This window comes from Manis pentadactyla, chromosome X, assembly GCF_030020395.1.
Source record: "Manis pentadactyla isolate mManPen7 chromosome X, mManPen7.hap1, whole genome shotgun sequence".
Lineage (NCBI taxonomy): Eukaryota > Metazoa > Chordata > Mammalia > Pholidota > Manidae > Manis > Manis pentadactyla.
This window is the reverse complement of record NC_080038.1, coordinates 68020119-68033997: the sequence shown is the minus strand read 5'-3', so window position 1 is coordinate 68033997 and position 13879 is coordinate 68020119. Positions and strand designations below refer to the sequence as shown.

Here is a 13879-nt window from a genome sequence, read left to right as displayed (position 1 = left end):
TTCTTATTGAATTGCAGAATGAAACAGCACTTACAGTGTAACAATAGTATGATATGGTGTAATACTGGCCTTGAATGTGAGATTCAATTACCTTATATAAATTCATGTAATGTATTGATAATTATACACACACACATATATAATATATATTTATATATGAAAACACAACATACCAAAATTTGTGAGGTACAGCTAAATCAGTATTTATAGGGAAATTTACACCATTAAATGCTTATACTGTGAAAGAAGAAATGTCTGAAATCAAAGTGTGGCCACCAGACCAGCAACATCAGCATCATCTGTGAACTCAGAAATCAAGTCATTGGACCCTGATTCAGACCTACCAAATCAGAAACTCTACAGGTAGAGTCCAGACATCTGTGCTCCTCCAGGTGATTCTGATACACATTCAGATTTTGAGAAACACTGTTTTACACAATTTGAGTATCATTTTTACTGTGTTAGGGTTTCTTTCTTCAATAAGGAATCTACAGTTTATACTGATCTAAAGTCCACGCCATTAAAAACAATCTTGTTTTGAATAGTCTGTTAATTCAAGGGGAAAAAGGGGCATTACGATTAGCACACATAATGTGGGGGGGCACGGGGAAGACAGTATAGCACAGAGAAGACAAGTAGTGACTCTATAGCATTTTACTATGCTTTAGGAAATTTCCCAGGCCCAAAGAGTCCTTCAAGTCATTAACCCTACAAATAATGCCATATTTGCTAAAAAGATACAAATTTCAGAACACATAATTTTTTTAAACACCAGTGGGAAATATGGCCCCAGTGAATAATTAATTCCTTCTGTTTACAGTAAGAATTCCCTCCATGTGGGAACCAAATGTAGTCAACTCCCAATTGTGTTCAGTGATAAAAAGGAATGGAGACACATTAAATCTAAATGGCTGAAAATATAAAAATAATTTGCTTGAAGTATGGTTTTATACCTACAATTAAGTATGAATTTGTCTGATGTTCTGAAAAGTCATTTTGAACAAAATACTGACGCCCTAACCATAAGCACTAACTCAGAAGCACTGATTCCTATAGTGGTAGACATAAGCTTTCCAATGAATTCAATGCATCAATCTAAAGCAGATCCAGTCTCTATCTAAATTTGCTGGCTCACATCTTTCCTGGGACAGGGAGATAAAGATTTGGGCTTTAATAAGATTCAGTTATAGCTACTGCTAATCAAAAATAAATAAAACCCATACTATATCAAAATACTTAACTGACAAGTATACGTGAGAATTTCAGTAAGAACATAAAAGAGCATTTGCCATACAGAATTTTAATATGGATAACCTGCTGATTAATCTCAGTTCATTATGGCAGTCTTCAAAAATAAAGGAAAAAAATATTAGTGAAAAAAAGTGTTAGTAGTCCTTGGCTCCAAGGAAAATGTAGTCCATTCTATGCCAGCTTTCCTTCCTCTCTCCCAATCTTTGCTAACTTTCATCATCTTTGGTTCTTTCTAAGACACTGCCTTCTGCTCTTTTCTTTCTTGTTTTGTTTTTTGAACAGAGGCCCACAACTGCTACCTGTGGGGCTATGAGAGTATAATTAATCAAGTAATCAGCCAGCAACCACTGTTAAAATGCTTTAATATCAATGTAAAATGAGATAATGGTTTTACAAACAAGTTTCAGAACACAAATACTGACTTCTACAATGGTTTCTCTTCCTTTCAGAAGCCTAAATATGAAAACATAAATCATAGAAATTTTTTAAATGTCATGGTACTTTTTCTCATTTTAGTATGTTTACAGTTGATAAACATGCAAAGTAACTAATTTTCAAATCAAAGGCCTCTAGTGGAAATATCCAAATTAAAAATGAGACATTTTAATTTAGTTACTGACCATAAAACCCAGCAAGAAACTGTCCTTTCCACCCATACCTCAGAAAAACCAACACCAATTCCTTTCTAGGGCATTGAGGTCATTAAAAGTACTTAGTCCTCCTTGGCAGTGATGAGACAACCCAAGTTCAATCTATGCAAATTCATATTATAGTTCCAGTTGCTGGAAATGCCCCACCATCTTCACTGCATTAAATGTGGCAAGGCACCTACCAGCAATGCACAGGATAGGAAATGAGCCATGAAGAACATAGTGGCTTGACTGAAGGGCTAATCATGTACCCTAGATATGTCCAATGAATGAGGATATTAATGGAAATGTGAAAGTTCAGGAGGCATTCTTTTTTCATCCTCTCCAAGTAATCAGCATGTATAGTACTGGGAAGTAAAGAGAAGAGGAAGGTGACAATAAGCACATACATGAAATCTCCCTAGAACTAAAAGCAAACAAAACAAAATACAAAATGCAGTGAGCCAAGGAAGTGACTCTGATTTGGGTTTTATTTGTGGCTGCAAACAACCTCCAAACTGAGTGGCTCATAAATTAGGGAACAGTTTCAATGCACTCAGGGATCAGGAATTTGCATAGGAACATTAAAATATTTTCTAAGAACTTGTGTGTGCTTCATTGTTGAATTTGGTGCCAACAGTCAAGAAATAACCAAATAAAACAAATAAACCTCAAATATTTCCTTTTTACTATACCCACTTCCCAAAATCACCAAGCCACCTTTAACAATTACTCTGCTACAATTTTCTCTGCCATTCCTCAAGTAAATTAGTAAGACAGGTAGAAACTCAAAATATAACTGTAGTAAAGTAATTAAATTTACATCAGTAACTTAGTCTGTTCCAAAGTATTCCTGTCCAAAATGTGTAGGTGCAACAGAATGAACTTCAGTAGTTAAAATTGTGATCTCTGGAAATTCTTGAATGATTGATTTGGCACCTTCAAAAAATAAAAGGAAAATCGTTGTTACGGCAGGGTTTTTTCGTAATATTTGCTGAAATTCAGAAATTTTACAGTCAATCACTAGGTGTAGTATTGACCGAAGACAGAAAGCAATAACCTTTGGATACCTAGCCAGACTCGGCTAATCTCTTAGTTTTTATAATGTCTAAAATCTGAAAAGCTTTGTTAGTAGTCAGACTATGCCCCTGCCCACTCATTAATAAATTTTTAGAATCAAATTGTGTTATATCCAAGATTTGAAAAATATATGCAGTTATAGTAACTTTCCCCCTGAAGAAGAGTCTTTGTTTTTTTTTTGTTTTTTGTTTTTTGTCTTCATTCTTCCCATACCAGCTGGGAAGAATATGGTCATTTCTGGAAACAAGATCATACATAAAATGGATGGTTTCTGAGCTGGGATGCTGTGAAATGAGTGCAAAGATTTTCTTGGTATGTCAGAGCAAGCTAGCTTTTTAGAAGTTATGATTCTAGCTTTGGGTGGGTGCGGAGGCAACAGGGAAAGGGACTAGCTAGGACCCCATCAAACTAGAAAGCCATAGTAAGGCTGCCACAGAATAAGGTTTTTTAATCTTTAATGTCAAAGAGTAGTATACTGTTCTAATGCACACTATTAGAACTAACATGGTTTGGGTTACTTTTCTATTCCTAAAGGCAGAAAACCCAATAATTATTTGGCTATCTCAATGTTTACAATGCAATCTCTGCTATATATAAGTGGATGACCAAGCAAATCACCCTGTGTCACCATCAGCATCTGAACCACAAGTAATTTTGTATTATAAAACGGCAAAACAATCAATGGCCTACTGAATGCAACCCTCCCAACTGGGTACTTGTAGTCTCTTAAGGGCTGGGTGAGACTTGGAACCTTTGAAAATGATGAAATGCCCTAACTAGAAGCCACATATTTCTCTTTCTTTTCAATTATGAAACAAACACAAACCCATGGTAGAACATTTGGAAAATACCCAAAAAACTTAAAAAATAAAATGAATCACTTAGGATACTACCACTGGAAGTTAACCACTATTAATAGTGTTTGTGCATTTTTAAATGAAAATTCAAATAGTACTGTGCATCTGTCTAGCATCTCATGCTGAGGAAAAGATTTATTAGGTTCCATATTAAATCTGAGTCTGATTTTAGTAGTCACCATAGTCATAATTTGTAGTAGTCATCTCTAAACTTGGTGATAACATTTTATACTATTCTAATGCTGTTATTTATTATGCTCTTTTACATTTACCATGTAGACTTTTTGATGTCATATTTTTCAAAAACATGAGTATATATTTATTAACCATTTCCTTATTAGAAGTCCTTTATATACTTTCAATTTTTTTCTTACACTAAATATAACTCTACAATGAATATCCTAAAAGCTAAATTTCTACAAGTATCTATGATTATTTTCTTAGGATACTTTCACAATTGTCCTAGACTGTATGGCAAAAATAACTAGGGTTTTAAATTAGGCTTACTCTCTCAGGAAATGGAGAATACACAGTTCTCTCATCATGCTCTTTGAGTAGCAGTGTAACTTTAAAAACTACTCTTTGTTTCACACTGCAAAGTTTACTTCAGTAAGACCAGAGGGCTAGGTAGAACCTTGAGTTTCTTGCTATCTGGGAGCAGTTCTCAGACTCAGGTGGGAACCAGGCAGAGACCTTCCAGCCATTTGCAGGCTCTAACTCAAAGAGGGCCACCAAGAAAGCATCACTGTCTCCTTCAACAGGGTTAGTTCATACCTTTCCACTTGAATTTGAACGTTAGAATGTTGTAAAATATTATTATTAAAGCTTACAAATGACAAACACAAGTTACAACTACCAAAATTAGATTCAGATTTAATATTGAAGCAAATGAACTCTTCCTCAAGATGAGAGGCTGGACAGATGCACACTTACATCCCATGACCACCCGGAGCCCATTACTGCCTCATGCTAAACTCACCATGAGGAGTGGAGAACAGACTGAGTAGGATAATAACACTGGGTTGAACTCCATGTTCTATAAGAACCTTTACAGCTTCAATTACAGTATTTCCAGTGCCTGAAACCAAATGACAATGAACATTAACATCAAAATGTCTTTGAAGTTTATTTGAGGTAAAGGCAGTTTAGTAATCTAACATAAGACACCACAAGGCAAAGCTTAAGTTAAAGGTGCTTCATCTTTACTGATGATGGTCTTTTCAATAATGGTTATACACTTTTCAGTGTTCAAATGCACAGCAAACCCTAAATTAATTCGGTATCTGAGATATCAATTTAATACCCACCCTCCACCCCCAATCCCAGGAGACCATGCCATGTATGATCTGAGCAAGCTTAGGACACAGAATAGAATAGGAGAAAAAATTATTATCTCCAGAGAAGATAAATCCTTGAGAAACTCAGTGCTCTACTCATTGGCTGAGAAGAGATATATTTCATTATATTTTCTGCATTCTATATATTTTGCCTCATTAGATCCTTTGCATTAATGTGTACATTTTAAGACAAGCTCTTTGGAGTTAAAGTTTCACTGATGTATATTCTCTTATTACACAATATAACTTCCCCAGTGAATTGCCCAGGGCAACTCTAACTCCAACTGACAAAAACACATTTACAAATGGTTTTTGCCTTTATATAAGCATACCTAGAAGGGAGGCACTAAACTGAATTTAAGACCTAACAAAAGGTTACAAATTAAACTCGAGGCACTTACTGAGAATTGGATACATCAGAAGTACTTTTCTCCTGTAAATGTCTGGGGGGAACTTGGCATAATATACTTTGGCTCTTTGTGTCTCCTCATCACTCTGAATCAGGATCTTTCCGATTCGTATGGATCGACAGCAGTCTCGTAAACCTTGTTCCATTGCCTCACCTTGAAGAAGGAAATTTGAAAAAGGGAAAAAGGGTTACTGGGAGATAAAATGAAAGTCCAAAAATAGACCAAAGCAGAGTTTGTGACTGCTATTAATACAAAAAGGGTGCTATCAAGATGGGATCAGTTCTTCTCAAGCTAACAGCTTTTTCTTCTGATATGCTCATATTTTAAACCTAGTGGAGGTCAATAAAATTAGGTTAAGGGCTGGTCAATTAAATTAGGATAAGCTAATTTATTGCTGGCTTGCAAGTTTTAGAACTGTCATGCTTTCATGATTACAGGAAATAAAGGTTTTCATTGAGCTGTTCCCTGAACTTTTCCATTATTACTATTTTTAGGAAATAATTATATTTTTAATAATAACAGCTCCTATTATTTTAAGGAAGACTTTAAACCACCTACACTTGCTACTTTCACGTGAAAAAAAATAAAAGATTGAAGAATGGGGGCTACAGACAGACCCTTTTAGATCAAGGTGACATCACAAGATACCATTTAGCCTCAGCAATGACTCCAACAGCAAAATTTTGTTGGCAAACAGTGTAAAAGTAATATTCCCTTTTTCCCCAAAGAACCACAACCAACACCAACACTATCTCCTTGGTTTCTGAACAGAGAGCTGTTTCTGAGTCTGAATTCCTTTAAGGAAGCGTTTACCAAGGTCACCTTACACCATCTGCAAGATTTTAGTCCACGTCAGAATCTACCTGTACTGTTATTTACTTAACATTTTTCTTTAAATTAACTCTTTCACCTACATTTAAGAGGGGAATTTATATTACTAGTGTAAAAATAAAATTTTTCTAATACATATGAAAATCAAAAAACAGTTATTAAGTTTAAAAAACAACCCCATCTATGAACAACCCCAAAGTCATCTGATATACACAAGGTGTTCGAGGACCATGCTTCTGTCTTTGGGGCAGGAGCTGGACTGAAACAGAAGAAACTGTGCCTTAAAATAGCACATCTCCATTGTCTTCAATAGTTTTAAAAGGATGAACAACACTGAAAATTCCATCATTGCTTAAGAACTACCTTCTTTAAAAAAGAGAGCTTAAAGGGGGCGGGAGATGGTGGCGTGAGTAGAGCAGTGGAAATCTCCTGCCAAAACCACATATATCTATGAAAATATAACAAAGACAACCCTTCCTAGAATAAAGACCAGAGGACACAGGACAATATCCAGACCACATCCGCACCTGAGAGAACCCAGCACCTTGCGAGGGGGTAAGATACAAGCCCCGGCCCGGCGGGAGCCGAGCGCCCATCCCCCAACTCCCGGCGTGAGAAGAATAGGCAGAGCGGGAGGGAGATGGAGCCCAGGACTGCTGAACACCCAGCCCCAGCCATCCGGGCCAGAGTGCGGACACAGTACGTGTGCAGGGGGCCCTGGACACAAGGAAAACAGGGCATCAAGAACAGTGAGCGGGCACCGGAGGCCGGGCGCCGGAGGACATAAGAAAAGCGAGCGAACAATTTTTTTTTGCTGTTTTGTTTTGGCGAGCGCTTTCTGGAAGTCTTAAAGGGAGAGGGACCCCAATACTAGGGAAACAGGGCAGCAAGAACAGTGAGCGGACACCGGTGGCCTGGCGCTGCAGGACACGAGAAAAGCGAGAGACCATTTTTTTTTGTTTTGTTTTATTTTGGCGAGCGCTTTTTGGAAGTCGTAAAGGGATAGGGAACCCAATACTAGGGAAACAGGGCAGCAAGACCGGTGAGCAGATGCCTGAGGCTGGCACCTTTTTTTTTTTAATTAAAAAAATATTTTTTTAGATTAAAATTTTTTTTTCTTTTTTTTTTTTTTTGGTGGTCGTTGTTTTGTTCTGGCGGGTGCTTTTTGGAAGTATTAAAGGGGAAGGGCGGGACACTTAATCCAGAGGTAGGGAATCCAGGGATCTCTGGGCACCCTAACCCCTGGGCTGCAGAGAGCAGGGAGGCCCCTTATGGAGATAAATAGCCTCCCAGCCGCTCCCCCTCCAACGCGACTCCACCACTTTGGAGCAGCTGCCTGAGCCAGGCCACGCCCACAGCAACAGCAGAGATAAACTCCACAGCGGCCGGGCAGGAAGCAGAAGCCCTGTCTGCATGCAGCTGCCAGCACAAGACATTAGAGGTCGCTGTTCTCCCAGGCAAGGAGGGCCATAAACCAACAAGAAGGGAAGTTCTTCCAGCCGTCACTCGTCCCAGCTCTGCAAATTATTCCTATTACCATGAAAAGGCAAAGCTACAGGCAGACAAAGATCACAGAGACAACACGAGAGAAGGAGACAGAACTAACCAGTCTTCCTGAAAAATAATTCAAAAGAAGAATCATAAACATGCTGACAGAGATGCAGAGAGATACGCAAGAGAAATGGGATGAAATCCAGAGGGAGATCACAGATGCCAGAAAGGAGATCACAGAAATGAAACAAACTCTGGAAGGGTTTATAAGCAGAATGGATAGGATGCAAGAGGCCATTGATGGAATTGAAACCAGAGAACAGGAACGCATAGAAGCTGACATAGAGAGAGAGAGACAAAAGGATCTCCAGGAATGAAACAATATTGAGAGAACTGTGTGAACAATCCATAAGGAACAATATCCATATTATAGGGGTTCCAGAAGAAGAAGAGAGAGGAAAAGAGATGGAAAGTATCTTAGAAGAAATAATTGCTGAAAACTTCCCCAAACTGGCGGAGGAAATAATCGAACAGACCACGGAAATACACAGAACCCCCAACAGAAAGGATCCAAGGAGGACAACACCAAGACACATAATAATTAAAATGGCAAAGATCAAGGACAAGGAAAGAGTTTTAAAGGAAGCTAGAGAGAAAAAGGTCACCTATAAAGGAAAACCCATCAGGCTAACATCAGACTTCTCGACAGAAACCCTACAGGCCAGAAGAGAATGGCATGATATATTTAATACAATGAAACAAAAGGGCCTTGAACCAAGGATACTGTATCCAGCACGACTATCATTCAAATATGACGGTGGGATTAAACAATTCCCAGACAAACAAAAGCTGAGGGAATTTGCTTCCCACAAACCACCTCTACAGAACATCTTACAGGGAATGCTCTAGATGGGAGCACTCTTAGAAAGAGCACAGCAAAAAACACCCAACATATGAAGAATCGAGGAGGAGGAATAAGAAGGGAGAGAAGAAAAGAATCTCCAGACAGTGTACGTAACAGCTCAATAAGCGAGCTAAGTTAAGCAGTAAGATACTAAAGAGGCTAACCTTGAACCTTTGGTAACCACGAGTTTAAAGCCTGCAATGGCAATAAGTACATAGGGCAAGTACCTCAACATAATGAAGGCCATCTATGATAAACCCACAGCCAACATTATATTGAACAGCGAGAAGCTGAAAGCATTTCTTCCGAGATCGGGAACTAGACAGGGATGCCCACTCTCTCCACTGTTATTTAACATAGTACTGGAGGTCCTAGCCACGGCAATCAAACAAAACAAAGAAATACAAGGAATCCAGATTGGTAAAGAAGAAGTTAAACTGTCACTATTTGCAGATGACATGATACTGTACATAAAAAATCCTAAAGACTCCACCCCAAATCTACTAGAACTGATATCGGAATACAGCAATGTTGCAGGATACAAAATCAACACACAGAAATCTGTGGCTTTCCTATACACTAACAATGAACCAACAGAAAGAGAAATCAGGAAAACAACTCCATTCACAATTGCATCAAAAAAAAAAATACCTAGGAATAAACCTAACCAAAAAATGAAAGACTTATACTCTGAAAACGACAAGTCACTCTTAAGAGAAATTAAAGGGGACACTAACAGATGGAAACTCATCCCATGCTCGTGGCTAGGAAGAATTAATATCGTCAAAATGGCCATCCTGCCCAAACAATATGCAGATTTGATGCAATCCCTATGATACTACCAGCAACATTCTTCAATGAACTCTGACAAATAATTCAAAAATTCTTATGGAAACACCAAAGACCCCGAATAGCCAAAGCAATCCTGAGAAAGAAGAATAAAGTAGGGGGGATCTCACTCCCCAACTTCAAGGTCTACTATAAAGCTATAGTAATCAAGACAATTTGGTACTGGCACAAGAACAGAGCCACAGACCAATGGAACAGACTAGAGAATCCAGACATTAACCCAGACATATATGGTCAATTAATATTTGATAAAGGAGCCATGTACATACAATGGCGAAATGACAGTCTCTTCAACAGATGGTGCTGGCAAAACTGGACAGCTACATGTAGGAGAATGAAACTGGACCATTCTCTAACCCCATATACAAAAGTAAACTCAAAATGATCAAAGACCTGAATGTAAGTCATGAAACCATTAAACTCTTGGAAGAAAACATAGGCAAAAACCTCTTAGACATAAACATGAGTGACCTCTTCTTGAACATATCTCCCCGGGCAAGGAAAACAACAACAAAAATGAGTAAGTGGGACTATATTAAGCTGAAAAGCTTCTGTACAGCAAAAGACACCATCAATAGAACAAAAAGGAACCCTACAGTATGGGAGAATATATTTGAAAATGACACATCCGATAAAGGCTTGACGTCCAGAATATATAAAGAGCTCACACGCCGCAACAAACAAAAAACAAATAACCCAATTAAAAAATGGGCAGAGGAACTGAACAGACGGTTCTCCAAAAAAGAAATACAGATGGCCAACAGACACATGAAAAGATGCTCCATATCGCTAATTATCAGAGAAATGCAAATTAAAACTACAATGAGGTATCACCTCACACTAGTAAGGACGGCTGCCATCCAAAAGACAGAGAACAACAAATGTTGGCGAGGCTGTGGAGAAAGGGGAACCCTCCTACACTGATGGTGGGAATGTAAGTTAGTTCAACCATTGTGGAAAGCAGTATGGAGGTACATCAAAATGCTCAAAATAGACTTACCATTTGACCCAGGAATTGCACTCCTAGGAATTTACCCTAAGAATGCAGCAATCAAGTATGAGAAAGATCAGTGCACCCCTATGTTTATCGCAGCACTATTTACAATAGCCAAGAATTGGAAGCAACCTAAATGTCCATCGATAGATGAATGGATAAAGAAGATGTGGTACATATACACAATGGAATACTACTCAGCCATAAGAAAAGGGCAAATCCAACCATTTGCAGCAACATGGATGGAGCTGGAGGGTATTATGCTCAGTGAAACAAGCCAAGCGGAGAAAGAGAAACACCAAATGATTTCACTCATCTGTGGAATATAAGAACAAAGGAAAAACTGAAGGAACAAAACAGCAGCAGAATCACAGAACTCAAGAATGGACTAACAGGTACCAAAGGGAAAGGGACTGGGGAGGATGGGTGGGTAGGGAGGGATAAGGGGGGGAGAAGTAGGGGGGTATTAAGATTAACATGCATGGGGGGGTAGGAGAAAAGGGAGGGCTGTACAACACAGAGAAGGCAAGTAGTGATTCTACAACATTTTGCTATACTGATGGACAGTGACTGTAAAGGGGTTTATAGGGGGAACCTGGTATAGGGGAGAGCCTAGTAAACATAATATTCGTCATGTAAGTGTAGATTAGTGATACCAAAAAAAAAAAAACAAAAAAAAACGGGCAGTTCATCTGTGGTAACCTCCAATGAGTTCTACACAAGGGTATAAAGGGCATATAAAAGTGTAGACAAAGGGTCTGTTTGTGTTTATACAGAGGATCAAAGCCTAATTGGGCTACCCCGAAAATGAACTAAGATACGATATGAAAAAGAACTTCCAACATCAGCACTCTCTGGAAGACTCATGCCAGAAGATGATCATCAAAAAACCCAAACAAAGATCCACGCACTGCTACAGCTGTAGATGCCCTCATCCCACCAGTTCCTGGACTTGCCATGGGTATGAAGGAGATATCTAAGCTGGCCTGTGCATACAGTAAAACAACAAATTTGATTGGATCTATACTGTTGGAACTCAACCAAAAATTAGGAGAAGTGCAAATTGTAGCACTCCAAAATCTTACAACCACAGACTATTTACTGTTAAAAGAACATATGGGATGTGAACAGCCCCCAGGAATGGGTTGTTTTAATTTATCTGATTTCTCTCAGACTGTTCAAGTTCCATTGGACAATATCCACCATATCATAGAGAAGTTTTCACAAATGCCTAAGGTGCCTAACTGGTTTTCTTGGTTTCACTGGAGATGGCTGGTAATTACAGATATGCTTTGATTATGTAACTATACTCCTATTATGTTAATGTGTGTGCGCAATTTAAGTAGTAGCTTAAAACCTATACATGCTGAAGTTACTCTACAAGAAGATATGTCAAAGAAATAATCAATCTTCCCACGTTTTCTGCCGCCTGCTACTTCTATAGCTTTTCTTCTTCCTTCCTAATTACAACCCTTAAATAGAATTCGTGCCTCATATCAAATTTACCGAGTACCATAATTCTTCCAAGTGGTAAAGATACCTCAAGACAAATACTGGGCATAGAAGCTACATGGCATAAATATGCAAAGAAATAAAAAGCTAACCATTTCAAACAATAAGGCTTCTCTCTCACTTACCAACTTTACATTTCCCTGTATGGCCCCGGAAGATGACTGGTTAGCCAGAGACGGGTAAGATTCCTCAAGGGAGGAACAACCTAAGACAGGCACAGTCGCAGGGCGGTCATCAGGTGAGAAATTGGGGATCAACAGAGGTGAGGCTTAGAACCTCACCCACCCTGTTCTGAGAGAAATCTTCTGCATACGTGGATGTTTTATTGCCCTTGTCTAGCTTGGATTAACACATAGTCTAGAGGCACACACCTGATCATCTACATTTGCTCTCTTACAACACTAAACTATGTTTTCTACCTTTATCTTGTATCTACCTACCACTTCAGCATTTTATTAAAAATAATAATAAAGAGAGAAATGTGGTATCCACATATAAATCAAGTATAAAAATCAAATGAGTATTCATATTTGAACTGTTTATAGTTCATAATGCGTGAGCTAAACTGAAATTTTCTGTGATGACTGCCCTTGTACTGTTCACTATGTAACTTATTCACTACGTAAGAATTTGTTCTCCATGTAAGAACTTGTTCGTTATGCCTCAGATGATTGGAGACTGACGAAGATTAGGCTTGGGGTGGATTAATGATTGTGCATTGAGCACTGACTCCCCTATACAGAATTTTATTGTTGTTAACAACCATTTGATCAATAAATATGAGAGATGCCCTCACAAAAAAAAAAGTACACACTTCCAATGGTAAAATAAATAAGTAACCGGGATGTAATGTATAGCATACGGAATATAGTCAAGATATTGTAACGGCTTGGTATGGTGATAGCTGGTACCTAGAATTGTCATGTATATAAATGTTGAATCACTATGTTGTACACCTGAAACTAATGTAATATAATACTGTGTGTCAACTACCCTTCAATAAAAAATAATTATCTACAAAAAAAAAAAAAAGAGAGCTTAAACTCCTACTTAATGTGAGGTATTCAATTATTCACAAACAGAACTACAGGTAGAGGGAAAAGGGAATGTTTATGTTAAAAAAAATCCACCTGTTTCCAGTACAAGTGGAGCTTCCACTGTAGTTTGGATCTTGTGTGAAAAATTAATTAATTAATTATAAGTTGCTGAATGGAAATAATCATCCCATGTAACAGATACAGGTTCTAATTAGAGGCAAGTGACTTTTCTCCACAAAGGTTTGGTTTAGAAGGGTAATCAAGTTGGACTCAAACACAAATACATTTATAAGCCCAGCAGTTGGAAATACCTAGAGTTAATGACAGTTAAGTGGTTCGCCTCCATGGGTACATACTCATCAAATATAAAACTAAAAATATTGAACAAGTCCTTCAGTCCAGCTCCTGACAGGGTAGGATTGTTCCCTACAAAATAAATTTTAAAACCAGAACAAATATTTTCTCTAGTCAGGTATTCAAAGTTCTCTAGGCCTGAATTTGTGCCATATTCTGTCAGTCTTCAAGTTGCCCTGTTTTCCCCAAGATAGCATCATCACATCCTCCTAATCCTCCCACCCTCCCTGAATCTCTTTAAAAGCTGGCTTGCTCATGGGAACAGGCCACTAAGGAAGATGCTCTGCAGTTAAAATTAGCCAAACTCAGCAATACACAGGCCATGATTCCGAGACATCATGAG

The 13879-nt window shown here is 38.3% G+C and overlaps 1 protein-coding gene across 1 annotated transcript in view; it reads right to left on the bottom strand.

The window, feature by feature from the left end:
• Positions 1–1596: 1596 nt before the first annotated feature.
• The window catches only part of UPRT (uracil phosphoribosyltransferase homolog), a 33971-nt gene continuing 21688 nt past the window's right edge, over positions 1597–13879 (bottom strand). The window contains exons 5-7 of the mRNA XM_036902712.2: positions 5556–5717; positions 4797–4895; positions 1597–2819 (exon numbers count right to left, since the gene is read on the bottom strand). Of these exons, the coding sequence (XP_036758607.2) occupies positions 2713–2819; positions 4797–4895; positions 5556–5717 (368 nt within the window). The 3' untranslated portion in view covers positions 1597–2712. The remainder of the gene's footprint in view (positions 2820–4796; positions 4896–5555; positions 5718–13879) is intronic.